A 14,573-nucleotide genomic window follows, 5' to 3' on the forward strand; every position below is an offset into this window, starting at 1 on the left:
TTGTGTGGATCAAGAAGAAGCTGATAGAATAGGGAGCACTACGTATGCCCAAGGAGGTCACGTGCTAACTACGTCGTCTTCTAGTTTCTCCTAACATTGTCCACTTCACATCTGATTTTTTTCACACAGCTTGCCCTCTGGTCTCCTTTTCCTATGCAGGGCAGCTGCCCTTCCTCAATTTTTACCAACCCATTTGTCTGTGCAATCACATTGTTGCTTTCTTGTTTTGTGCAAGAAGCACATAAGATATTTTTAAAAATAATAAACCACACACAGAGTGATTTTTGTGCTTATTGGCCATACCTAACACATGTGCAATTATATAGTGTCCAGAAAACATGGTTTCAATTCATCTTGCTAAAATAAGTATATAGAGATTCATGCCTCTGTATGTTTTTGTAAACAGTGCCTTATTCTTTTATACAGATGCAATATACATCTTAAAACAAATACATGTCAAATTAGAAGCCAGGTACAACATATTTGATACATATATACATATTTATTTGAATGCATGTTTAATATTTAATGAACTCATTTGCTTCTCCAGGAAATCCTTCAGAGTTGAAGCAGCTAAGGTCTGACCTTCAACGGTACACCTTAGTTCTTTGCCATTTTTTAATGTATTTTACAATCAAGCCACCCACCACCCCAACCCAAAGTTCTTTAAAGTTGATATACATAAGAGTGTTCTACAATCCAGTCTTTATTTTACCACATTGTGTGAATCAAGAAGAAGCCGATAGAATAGGGAGCACTGCGTATGCCTAAGAAAGTCACTTGCTAACTACATCTTCTTCGAGTTTCGCCTAACTTCATCCACTTCATATCTGATTTTTCACACAGCTTGCCATCTGGTCTCTTTTTCCTGTGCAGGACAGCTGCCCTTTTTTCTCTGTGATCAAATCATTGCTTTCTCGTTTTGTGCAAAGGTTTTTGAAGCATTTCATGGTTATTAGAAGTAGAGGGTGTTGTACTGTGTTAGCCATTATGAATGTAGTGAGAAGTCAAGCAAAATGACCCCTTTTATTGGCTAACTAAAAACAATACAATATGCAAGCTTTTGAGGCAGCTCAGGCCCATTCTTCATGCAAGATCTTGCATTGTAATCTTTTTAGTTAGCCAATAAAAGGTGTCATTTTGCTTGACTTTTCACTGTGGTTATTATAAGTAATTGGACCAAACAGGCCATGTTTACTAGGATAGTCTTAAATTTCAGCCCCAATCTAGGAATCCCAACGTATTCTTAAAAAAGAAAACACCGCATTTGTCCCTCATTTGAGATATTTCAAATGTCTCGCTCAATTAACTTGGGCAGATACCATACTGTGCCCTTAATTTTAAAATAATTTTGCACAAGTCACGTCATTTCTTTTTCCCTAAACAGGCTCAAAATCTGACCAATCATATGCCGTACAGTCATATGAAAAAGTCTGGGAACCCCTCTCAGCCTGCGTAATAATTGACTCTCCTTTTAACAAAAAAGATAACAGTGGTGTGTCTTTCATTTCCTAGGAACACCTGAGTACTGGGGTGTTTTCCGAACAAAGATTTTTAGTGAAGCAGTATTTAGTTGTATGAAATTAAATCAAATGTGAAAAACTGGCTGTGCAAAAATGTGGGTCCCCTTGTCATTGTGCTGATTTGAATGCCTGTCACTGCTCAGTGCTGATTACTTGTAACACTAAATTGGTTGGATGAGCTCGTTAAGCCTTGAACTTCATAGACAGGTGTGTCCAATCATGAGTGGTAAAAGGTATTTAAGGTGGTCAATTGCAAGTTGTGCTTCCCTTTGACTCTCCCCTGAAGTGTGACAGACAGCATGGGATCCTCAAAGCAACTCTCCAAAGATCTGAAAACAAAGATTGTTGAGTCTCGTGGTTTAGGGGAAGGCTACAAAAAGCCATCTCGGAGGTTTAAACTGTCAGTTTCAACTGTAAGGAATGGAATCAGGAAATGGAAGGCCACAGGCACAGTTGCTGTTAAACCAGCAGGTCTGGCAGGCCGAGAAAAATACAGGAGCGGCACATGTGCAGGATTGTGAGAATGGTGACAGACAACCACAGATCACCTCCACAGACCTGCAAGAACATCTCGCTGCAGATGGTGTATCTGTACATCGTTCTACAATTCAGCGCAATTTGCACAAAGAACATCTGTATAGCAGGGTAATGAGAAAGAAGCCCTTTCTGCACCCACGCCACAAACAGAGTTGCTTGTTGTATCAAGTGCTCATTTAGACAAGCCAGAGTCATTTTGGAACAAAGTGCTTTGGACTGATGAGACAAAAATTGAGTTATTTGGTCAGAACAAAAAGCACTTTGCATGGCGGAAGAAGAACACCGCATCCCAAGAAAAACACCTGCTACCTACTGTCAAATGTGGTGGAGGTTCCATCATGCTGTGGGGCTGTGTGGTTAGTTCAGTGACTGGGGCCCTTGTTAAAGTCGAGGGTCGGTTGAATTCAACCCAGTATCAACAACTTCTTCAGGATAATGTTCAAGCATCAGTCACAAAGTTGAAGTTACGCAGGGGTTGGATATTCCAACAAGACAATGACCCAAAACACAGTTCGAAATCTACAAAGGCATTCAATGCAGAGGGAGAAGTCCAATTTTCTGGAATGGCCGTCACAGTCCCCTGACTGATTTGAAGCAGGCTCTCCATGCTCGGCAGCCATCAAATTGAACTGGAGAGATTTTGTAATGAAGAATGGTCAACAATACCTCCATCCAGAATCCAGACACTCATCAATGGCTATAGGAGGACAGCGTCTGGAGGCTCAAAGGAGCAAAAGGAGGCTCAACTAAGTATTGATGTCATATCTCTGTTGAGGTGCCCACATTTATGCACATGTCTAATTTTGTTATGATGCATATTGCGTATTTTCTGTTAATCCAATAAATTTAATGTCACTGCTGAAATACTACTGTTTCCATAAGGCATGTCATATACTGTATTTAAAGGAAGTTTCTACTTTGAAAGCTCAGCCAATAATAAACAAAATTACAAAGAATTAAGAGGGGTTCCCAAACTTTTTCATATGACTGTATCATGTAAAAGTTTCCACTGGCAAGACCTCTAACTTTAGCATCCTGTGAATAAGCGGAAAACCCTGCTTTAAATATAAAATTTGGCTCTCCGATAGAAAACAAGCAGCCGAGCACCTCCAGCAAAGAAAGAACATTTTAAAATTCTAGCATTGTGAATGAGAGTGCAGCCTTCGGTAACTTTTCGGACTTCTGGTTTTGATTTCAAGTGTATACGCGAGTCATCTTACAATCAGTATAAGTGTGTAGGACTTTACGCTACTGGGACTGCTGCATGTTTGAGCAGTTTTAAATAAGTGAAAGATAATTGTGTGTCTTCTAGTACCACAATTATCTCAGGATATTCAGAAATATGAAATGGAAAATCAATTACACATATAAATCTTTATAAGTCAGCTAGCTGATCATCACTTTCATGCTTGCAGCGTCCCACCCCAGTCCCTTATTCTTGGTTCTGAAAGAATCGTTTCACCCAGTTATAAGACCTTTTGTCTTTTATTTGATACTGTAATACACTAAACCTCTGATCATCGAGCTTCTTAGATGCTTTTCTTCCCTTTTCACAGCTATTTTAAAATTCCTATCACCAACACGCCAAGCTTTGAAAATGAACCCCCTAGAGTTCCAGTCAGTCAATCAATGAAGCTTTATCTTTGCAAGAACTTGAAATGCAGATAGGATCACAAAAACAAGGTGTAAGTAAGCAAACACAACTCTAAACACCTTCACAAATAAAAATAAATTGAATCTGAACGGTAAAAACGTCACTAAATAGGCAGCATAAAATTAAGGAGTATGACTTATTGCTGACAATTGCAGCATAGAAAGCCCTATTGAAATAAAGGTGGGCTTCCCTGTCTTGTTAGACTGACATGGCGATCTGTTGGCAAAATCTTAAAAGTCCTGGTGACGCAGATGTGCTGTCAGAAGGTCTTGCAAATTCTTTTCAGATGCAGGGCTGCATGGGGGCACTATGGGTAGCAATGCCACCTTACGGCCATAGTGTCCTGGGTTCTAGTGTTTGGAGTTTATTATATGATCTCCCTGTGTCTGCTTGGGTGTTTTTTTTTTCCTGATATCCAAAAGACTTTTTAATAAATAGAAAGATTTGAAAAATGACAAACAAAATAGATTATTTATTGAAATGTATTTATGGAGTTCTGGAGTGTTAAAACAACCTACAAGTATTAATCACAGTGTTTAATCACAGAGTTCCCAGTGAAAATCTGAAGTCAGATATGCAAACAGTACACTGAAATTCAAACAGCAGTTTCTTTAGACTTGTATGGTTTAGGGCAGGGGTCCTCAGTCTCGGTCCTGGTTGGCTGCAGTGGCTGCAGGTTTTTGCTCCGATCCAGTTTGCTTAATAAGAAGCACGTATTGCTCAAGTGACACATCAGATTCACTTTTAGTTGTCTCACTCATTAAGATTTTAAACCCGTATTGCTTATTTTAGTCTTAAACAGCTGTATTCTTGGTTTTTAATGGCTCCTAATCTTTACTAATAAAAGGCAAAGCCATCACTGACTCACTCATCACTAATTCTCCAACTTCCCGTGTAGGTACAAGGCTGAAATTTGGCAGGCTTATTCCTTACAGGTTACTTACAAAAGTTAAGCAGGTTTCATTTCAAAGTTCTACGCGTAACGGTCATAATTGAATCCTCTTTACGTACATATATACATCCATAGCCTGCAGCTTGGTCGCCGTGTGAGGCGGCGTTGCGTCCCCCATCCCCACGCCTCCCACGTAATTGACTGCCTACCCACATAAGGCCGTCTGTCGCTCTGGTCTCTTCATTCCCTTCCTTGCTTCGCCACGGTATTCACGTCTCCCTGCTGATAACTGCAGCCTTTTTATTTCATCCACGGCTTCTCCGCTGTTTTGTTGTTCGTTTATTACGATTATAGTTATTGTGTAGGTATTTTAGACTTAGTTTACTGTTCAGGTACCCATTTCCTTTATCGTTTCAACCGCACCCCCATTAACATGTCTATCGAGGTGATCACCATCGATCAAAGAACTGTCACTTACCGAGTGGTTTCCATGCCCGGAGATGGCACCTGCCTTTTCCATTCTCTGTGTTACATATTGCACGGCCATATCAGGCTCACTCTTGATATCCATTGTGTCTTATGTATTGAATGACTGGGACAGGTTCAAGGTGTGGACTGATGACGGTACAGGAGATAATTAGACTACACAGCAGCACTAGAAGAGTGAAATGCTTAAGCCCTTCACCTATGGATCTGCATGTGAGTTGATGGCTGCCGCTGAATTGTTTGGTTGTCGCTTTCAAGTGTACCGAAATGGCCAAATATTTTACACCTTTGGAGAACCGCCAATGCCTCTTAAACATCTTAGATTGACAGGTGACGATTTCAGTACTGGGCACTTTGATGTTTATGAATGTTTCAATTCTCAAAAGCCGGATGTGAAGTTATCGATGAAGCCGGTTGTATGCTTACAACGCTTGACAGATGCCGAATGTCACTTCAAAACAAGTCCTGCAAATACTGTCGTAATTGAAAAAAACCATGAAACTCAAACCAATTATGACAGCAGCAATCCATGCTGTGAGAAAACAGTAAAAAGGAGGCATTCAGACATTGTGGTATATTTTCTGATGCAGTTAGACGAAAGCAACTTTGTGATGCTGCCGCCAAATACTCGCAGAAAAATCCACAAGTTAATAGACGATGCTGCTAAATACTCGCAGGCAAATCCACAAGTTCATAGACACGCTGCCGCTAAATATTCACAGGCAAATCCACAACTTAATACTGGGAATGCCTGTTACACATCTTAGATTCACGAGTACCGATTTGGGTAGTGCACACTTTGATGAATGAAACCTGTTATCTTTACAACGGTTGACATACACAGTATGTAAGTTGAACACAACACGTCCTCCAAATACGAAACTGATTGAAAGAAATAATGATAATCAAATCTTTGATGACAGCAACACTCATAACAGTCACAAAACAATTACATTGACAATCATGTTATGTTATTTTTAAAATGTTTCCTTTTCTTTTTCATAACTTCTTTAACACACTACTTCTCCACTGTGAAGCGCGGGTATTTTGCTAGTTAGCAATAACATGCAAATGACACAAAAGACCAGCATTTCTCCATTTAGCTTGTTACCATTGTCACCCGTATGTATTTATCATGCACTATTGGGTTTAATTAAATACTTGGAAGGAAAGTGAAAAGAAAAAAGTGAAGGACTGAGAACTACTCCTCCATTTTAGCTTTCAAATCATTTGGATATTATACTTGGAAAGGGGAAGAAAATCTAGGATATGAGAATGACCTGACATAGCAGAGTTAAAGCACAAACAAACCATGAAATTAAATTATTGGCAAGAATTCCTTTCTAATTAAGCAACTGGGTTAGAACAAAATCCTGTAGCCACTGCGGCCCTCCAGGACTGTGATTGAGGGCCCCTGGTTTAGGGAGTTGAGGGATAGGGGGAGATTTGTACTGTCGCAATTAAAGGGCACATAAGGCAGGTGGTTTGTGTTTTCTATTAATGAAAATGAAGTGGAATCTTTTAATACATGGTGTTGAAAAATGGGGTCATTTTGCTCAGACATACAGGTGAAAATTTGCATGTGACAATAGTGCTACATGTAGTGGTAGGCAGGGATGTGTGGGTCAGGGGAGGCAGAGCATGAAAAGTAAAAAAAAAAAAACTAATAATGATAACATAAAATAAATACGTCCACTGGTCTGTGCTATAAATTTGTTTTCTGTATGATTCCAATAATTTTGCTAATTTTTATAGTCAAAATCATTGAATTTACGTATTTCCTGTTCAAATACAGGGGAGCGATGAGCCTCACCTCTCCTCGGATCGTGCTCTCCCTAATACACTGGGTTGACGCCTGTAATTGCCGCGTGCCCGCTGCTGTCTCTCTCTATGTCACAAATATAAGGTTTGCAGACACTTTATTATACATCCTGAATTTCCACAGTCTGGCTAATATCTTTAATGAATATGTGTGACATATTTAGTCTTGCTGATCGGGCAGTGAAAAAGCACAAGGTGAGGCAGAAAGTACCGTAATGCCCTGAAGGGGGCGCATATGAGCCCAACAGGAGCTCATTGCTGCTGTTCTTCTACGCAGAGGCGTCGATAAGTTAGCAACATCAGAAAGTCAAGTGCACTGCAGCGCCTATTTTATTTTTATTTTTTGTTCCGACTGACTGTCAATATGGAAGATTAAGATTTTTAAAACTAAAGGAAAATAAGGAGAACTTTTATAAGATAGTGATGGAGATATTCATGGAGAAGGAAGGATAAGCTCCTGGACTTCATTTACAAATAAAGGTAAGACCATAAACGGTTTCCCATTTTATAAAACAAAATGGGATCAGACTAAAAAAAAAAACAATCCAATATTTAAAAACAAAATTCTGACCTTGAAATATTCTTTTGTTGTTCTTTGTTTCATTGAACAGTCTATATTAAAATGTATTACAGAATCAGAATTAAAAGCTTTTAAAAACAACTAAATATTTCAATTAAGGTCAAAATTGAAATCTGTTTTTTTTTTACACCAGTCTATACTATAATTTGTACTGGATGAGTATCAATTGTGGAATTGCAAATTTAGAACACGTGGAAGGTGAAGAGCAAATGCGCCCTCTCTGTAAATGTAACGTTCTCTCTCAGCCAAATATGCACCTTACCTGTCTGTGTGTAAAGAATGCTGATGAGATATGAAACATAACCAGTAGTTGATGTGCATTCTGCCAATTGAATAGTGAATAAGCTTCTCTTTTGGGGTCATATATTTTTAAATCTCACTTTGAAGGAGTCACCAGCCATGAACCTCACCGCACGTCACTGGTGGTAGGTCACCTGTATAAGTCTGGGTGGGTGTGAGTTTGCATGGACCCACTCATTAACTTGCGTCTCTTATCCAGAGATGGTTCTTTGTCCATTTTATACTCTGGCACAGGCAGCTGCAGATGGGTTCACACATAAGAGGCTGCGCACTCTGGTCTGTTTATAGATCAAGTGAAGACTGTGCGCTAGCGGAATCTTCACAGCTTTTCCTGTTGAAGTTTTTTCTTTGTCTTTACATATCGATCTTGCAGATATTTCCACTTCTGCCTTTAGAAACTTCCATCTCTGCCCAGAGTTTTCTTCATGAATTTGGGCACATTTGGCTAATGTTTTGTTTGCTTTTCAATTTGGATTGCATAGATGCAGGTACACAACTGTTTCTTGAATTAGCTTGCATTTTCTTGTCTGGAGCATGCACGGCTGACGTGCATAGGTGCACACATGTTGGCGATGCATATCTGCACATGCCAGGACTGCTGATTAAATTTTTGTCACAGTGCAAAACGGATAATGTTGACCACAAGGGATGGGAGATTCAAGCTATTAGAGTTGTTTGTTGCATGGTCTCTGGCAAATGTCACCTCAAACAGTGATAAATGGGTGGGGGTGAGAGCACAGTGGGGACTTTGGAGGCCGTCATTGTAGTGCGAAAGAAAACAGAGCAAATGCTATGCAAATTTAACACGCCAATCAGCCAGCTTCTGAGAAAAGCGCTCCCCTTTCTGGAACAGCAAAACAAACAAACATGGCAGTGGCTAACATTCAGATGATGGTACACCTCACACTCTGACGCAGAGTATAAAGGTATGTCTGTAATAAATTCAGTCCTGGATGGAGATTTGACTGCTGGTTTTTGTTGCAAACAATTTCGTCTTTGAATCTGATTTTCTTTCTTTTTTCAACAAGCTACTGCTTACCATTTTGTGACTGTATTGCTTTAGTTTAGACAGTCAACTTGTTAAATCGTAGTAAAGAGAAAAAAAAAAGTTCATGTACAGTATGGTTTCCTTATCGCAAAATGTAGTAATTTTTCCTGCCATATATATTTTGATATCATTAGGATATTTAAGCCATTGTTTGCTAACCAGCGCACAACCCTTTATTTTAGGAAGGTAATTTATTTCACAAACATCATCCCAAGTTAATGTCTAAGCACAAACCCATAGTTGCAACTATTTCCGTACTGTTTTTATTCCAGTTAGAACACAGTTGAGTTCAGTAATTTGATCAGAGTCACATTTTTATTTTGAGATGAAAATTGATTCCACAATTGTATGGTCTGTGTTCAGTTCCTATCCGATACGACAGATATTGTCTAGTTACAAGTGAATACGGGCTTGGAATAGCCGCTTCTCTTTAGCCTTCATGGTCGTTTGCACCTCAGCTCTCTCTCACTATTTGGATGCCATTAAGTGAAAAAAAAGAACATAAACTCTAATAATGTTGAAATATAAAGAGAAAAATCTACGTATGTGTGTGCTGGTCTGCAATAACTGTGTCCCCTGTATGGCAGGGTCTTATTTTTTATTTTATTTTTTTTTTGTCTAATAGACTGATAAAGGAGTACTTGGAGATAGATTATTGATGACATTACATATCATCTGTTGACTCCAAGTCTGGGAATAGTGTGCAAAATGAAGCTGCTGTGCAGCCTTTATAATCTTCCCCCAATTCATTCTCATGTCATAACATGTAGAGGTACATGCTTGTTTGACATACAGTATGAATGTATATACAGTATATGTACTGTGTATGTGTCTCTCTCTTTCTATATATAGGTGTATATATACTCAGCAAAAAAAGAAACGTCCTCTGACTTTCAACTGTTTTTACTTTCAGTAAACTTAATGTGTAAATATTTGTATGAACAGTAAAAGAGTCAACACCATAAGACATAAACTAAAAATGTTTCACAATGTGTCCCTGAATGAAGGGATGCTCAAAATCAAAAGTACCAGTCAGTATCTGGTGTGGCCACCAGCTGCTTGAAGTACTGCAGTGCATCTCCTCCTCATGGACTGGACCAGATTTGTCAGTATATACTTTGAGATGTTACCCCACTCTTCCACCAAGGCACCTGCAAGTTCCTGGACATTTCTGGGAGGAATGGCCCTAGCCATCGATCCAAATCGATCCCGCTCCAGGGTACAGGCCTCGGTGTAACGCTCATTCCTTCGACGATAAACACAATTCTGTCCATCACCCCTGGTGAGACAAAACCGGGACTCATCAGTGAAGAGCACTTTTTGCCACTCCTGTCTGGTCCAGCGAAGGTGGGTTTGTGCCCATAGGCGGCGTTGTTGCTGGTGATGTCTGGTAAGGACCTGCCTTACAACAGGCCTACAAGCCCTCAGTCCAGCCTCTCTCAGCCTATTGCGGACAGTCTGAGCACTGATGGAGGGATTGTGTGTTCCTGGTGTGACTCGGGCAGTTGTTGTGGCCATCCTGTACCTGTCACGCAGGTGTGATATTCGGATGTACCGATCCTGTGCAGGTGTTGTTACACGTGGTCTTCCACTGCGAGGATGATCAGCTGTCCTTCCTGTCTCCCTGTAGCGCTGTCTTAGGCGTCTCACAGTGCGGACATGGCAATTTATTGTCCTGGCCACATCAGCAGTCCTCATGCCTTCCTGCAGCATGCCTAATGCACGTTCACGCAGATGAGCAGGGACCCTGGGCATCTTTCACAGTCGGTAGACAAGTCTCTTTAGTGTCCTGCGTTTTTAGAACTGTGACCTTAAATGGCTACTTTCTGTAAGCTGTTAAGGTCTTAACGACCATTCCACAGGTGCATGTTAATTAATTGATTATGGTTAATTAAACATGCATGGAAAACATTGTTTAAACCCTTTACAATGAAGATCTGTCAAGTTATTTGGATTTTTAAAACATTATTGTTGAAATACACAGTCCTGAAAAAGGGATGTTTCTTTTTTGCTGAGTGATATATATATATATATATATATATATATATATATATATATATATATATATATATATATATAAACTTTTAAAAAAAATTAAAGGAACACTTTGAAAACACATCAGATCTCAATGGGAAAAAGAAACCTCCTGGATATCTATACTGATATAGACTGGGTAATGTGTTAGGAACGAAAGGATGCCACATCGCTTGATGGAAATGAAAATCATCAACCTACAGAGCCCTGAATTCAAAGACGCCCCAAAAATCAGAGTGAAAAAATGATGTGGCAGACTAGTCCATTTTGCCAAAATTTACATAAATTTAAATTTATATATGCTGAAAAACTAAACTGGTATTAATTCCAGTAACCATTTTGTAGGATCTGTTCTTTACTCTTGTCAACCTCATTAAAAATAAATAATACTTCTTCTTTCCTAATGAGTTTACTTTTTCTCCCTTCAAATAAGGTTTGCTATCATCTTTGTTTTACCTGAAAACCTTTTTAGTAAGAGTTTTAATTAACGTTTAAGTTAAAGTTGTAAAGAATTTTCTTCCGTCAAGTCTGAATCATTGTTTTATGTATTTATCCTGAATCTCTTTTGTTTCAGATGAAAACGGGTCCATTTGCAGAGCACTCCAACCAACTGTGGAACATCAGTGCAGTCCCAACCTGGTCCAAAGTCAATCAAGGACTCGTCCGAATGTACAAAGCTGAGGTATGTGACTGCACAGGGAGGCTTCATGTTTGTCTTGGGTAACTCACCTGTGAATCAGAATGTATTAGTTATAATCTGCTTGATATATGCAATGTTGTCCTTTTTAACACTGGCCACCAATGCACCATGATGGCTCAGCACCCACATTTGCCTTTGGGTATCTAAACTATTAGGAAGAAGCCCACACTAATCCAACGTGTTCCACAACACTAAAGTATTGTAGCAAAGTGAACTATGGTAGGGTTGCATTTGTTTGTGGTAGGTAGGGTGCAGTAAAGGCTGTGACACTCGACTGTGAAATCACATGATCGCTGACTCAGTGACTTTTATTCTTCTTTTTCTTTGTGCTGAATTTGATCTGTTCCAGATTGTAAATGGTCTGCTCAGACCGATTCCCAGCACAAACCCTGGATTTCCTTGATCATTCCTCCTAGTAGAATTATAAAAACACAAGCTATATAGCTATGTGGTTTCATACAGCTTGTCACAATTAGCACATAAACCAGTGAGTTGACAAATAAGAAGGTAGCATTTATTAAAGAGTTGGCTGTTTTCTTTGAAGTTCAATTTGTTCTGATGTGCAGTATGCTCCCCTCCATGTCTGTCACAACATATTACTCCCATATTATGGAGTATGCATGTTTACTAATCTTTATTAAAGTAGAGAAGTAAGATAGGAATCAGTTCTCATTTATAATGTTGTCATGGCATAAATGCCTAGTACACTAAAAACAAAGTTATAAATACAAATGCAATTAAGTAATATAAAATCCAGTTCAGGTTTACAGGGTCTGAAGCTTATCCCGTTAGTATTGGGGAAACAAGGCAGAAGCCAATCCTGGATGGGGTGCAACTCAACTGCTCACCAACACCCACACATTAATTAACCTAACCGGCATCTCTTTCTGGGGAAGGGGGAATAGGCTCCAGACTCCCACGACCTAAATTGGATTAACCTGATTTGACATTGTTAATAGAAAATCGCACTAAGAGATACTTTAACAATTAACAATCTTCTACATTTTTAGAATTGTTTTATTTTTCAATTTCGGAGAAAGCTCAGATTTAGAGTAAGTTTTCTTCATGCCAAAATTGTTCAACTCTTCAGGCAAAATAGAAAATTTAAAATGCAAAAAATCGAGAGTGGTCTCCCCTCGACTTTCTCATATACTCAGATATGAGGATGGATATTTGAGGAGTAAACTGCAAGACGATGATTATATTTTTATATTATGTATATTAAAGAACCATCAACATCAAATCAAATTAATAATCTATTGAACAATTATCATAAAAGAAAAGTTGAAAAAATCGGACTCTGCAGTTTGTCTTGAATTAAAAAAAAAAAAAATCGAGTATGTGTTCAGGTAAAGTTGCACTTCCGGTTAGTGGAAATAGCCAAAAAGTTGATAGAAATCTATATTTTGTACCTAATAATTGTATGCAAAATTTGGTTAACCTAAGTAGTACTAGGGTGTTATACCGTGTTAGCCATTATGAATGTAGTGTGAAGTCAAGTAAAATGACACCTTTCATTGGCTGACTAAAAAGATTATAACTCAGGCCCCTTCTTCAGGCAAAATGTAATCAAAGCATACACAAGTTATTTTATTTACATACACACAGACACACAGGCATAATTCCAAAAATGGTATTTTCAGACTCAGGGTGGTCTAAAATGTCGAGATTCGTTAAAATCTCAAAATTGAATTTTTAGAGGATTCCAATACTTTCCCTATACTTCGTATACGATCTACAGTATAACGTTGACATTCATTGAAATCTTGACATTGAATTTTTGGACAATTCCAGTACTTTCCTTATATTCCGTAAACAATCTAAAATGTTGAGATTCATCAAAATCTCGACATCGAATTTTTGGACGATTCCAATACTTTCGATATACTTAGTCTATGAGAAAGTAAAAATAATTCTCATTTCTCGTAAATGCAGTTATATGAAAAGGAAAGGAACGCTGCCTCAAAGTGGCTATTTAAATTAACATAAGCCAGTGAGTAAATCGACACACAGACTGAGGAGACCAGCCCAAATTCATATCAACACTGTAGTGTTCACCACAGACTTTACAGTTAGTAAGGCTTTTTTTATATGATTAATTTCATATCATTATTTGGATCAACATTTAAGTATGTTTTATCACATAGTATGTATCTTGTAAATAAAAGCTTAGTCCGTATAGTAATTGCAGCATAAATACAGCTACTGTAACTCTAATGTAATGAGAATTACTTTTAGTATAAAGTGTTGCCCCCATGCAAACAGAAAAAAAGCTCAGTATTGAAGTTAAAATACACATAATTTAAAGGCACATGCAAAAAAAAAAAGACAAATGTTTAAGTCATAACCAAGGCTTAGTGTCAGTAGGGAGGAGGGCAACAAAAAATCCCACATGATTTGAATCCAGGAGGAAAACAAAAAAGGTTTGTGCTGCCCTATTCTTGTTAAAGAAAGAGAATCACACATTTTCATTGGACTCTTTGATGCACAGCCTTCCTCCCGAAGCAGAAGAACGGTGCTCAAGACAGAATTGTTCAGGCAATCACCCAAGAAAATCTGGTGGTGACAGAAGAAATGGTTGAGTTGGTTCTCCTCTGAGGTCAGGCACTTGTTGCCCCTCCTTGTTTGAAGTGGTTTTATTGTTCTGTGGTTAAGGGAATTAAATTTGGTTAAAGATTGAAGTTGTACCCAGAAGACTTTAAAAACAAAAAAACAAAAGAGATTCACTTAAACTCAAATAACATGATAGTCAAAGCCTGTAATATTGTAAATGTTAAAGTGTCATGCACTGTAATTACTGCAGCTAATTTTGAATCTCAGTATGCCATGGGAAACGCTTTCCAGCATGTGCAGTCTCAGAGCATAGGGTTTCATATACTGGTTAACACCATGGTCTATCTGACAAGAAGAATGTAGTTGCTTTTTAACCACAAACGTTAATCAGATGTACCACGAAAGGCATGTTTTTGGCATATTTGCATATATAAGTAATGTGTGC

General features: G+C 38.5%; 1 protein-coding gene across 1 annotated transcript in view; it reads left to right on the forward strand.

Moving 5' to 3' along the window:
- ptpa (protein phosphatase 2 phosphatase activator) overlaps window positions 1–14,573 on the forward strand; it is a 211,175-nt gene that overhangs the window by 107,268 nt on the left and 89,334 nt on the right. The window contains exon 9 of the mRNA XM_039764421.1: window positions 11,450–11,557. Within this exon, the coding sequence (XP_039620355.1) occupies window positions 11,450–11,557 (108 nt within the window). The remainder of the gene's footprint in view (window positions 1–11,449; window positions 11,558–14,573) is intronic.

This window comes from Polypterus senegalus, chromosome 9 (assembly GCF_016835505.1).
Source record: "Polypterus senegalus isolate Bchr_013 chromosome 9, ASM1683550v1, whole genome shotgun sequence".
Taxonomy (NCBI): Eukaryota; Metazoa; Chordata; class Cladistia; order Polypteriformes; family Polypteridae; genus Polypterus; species Polypterus senegalus.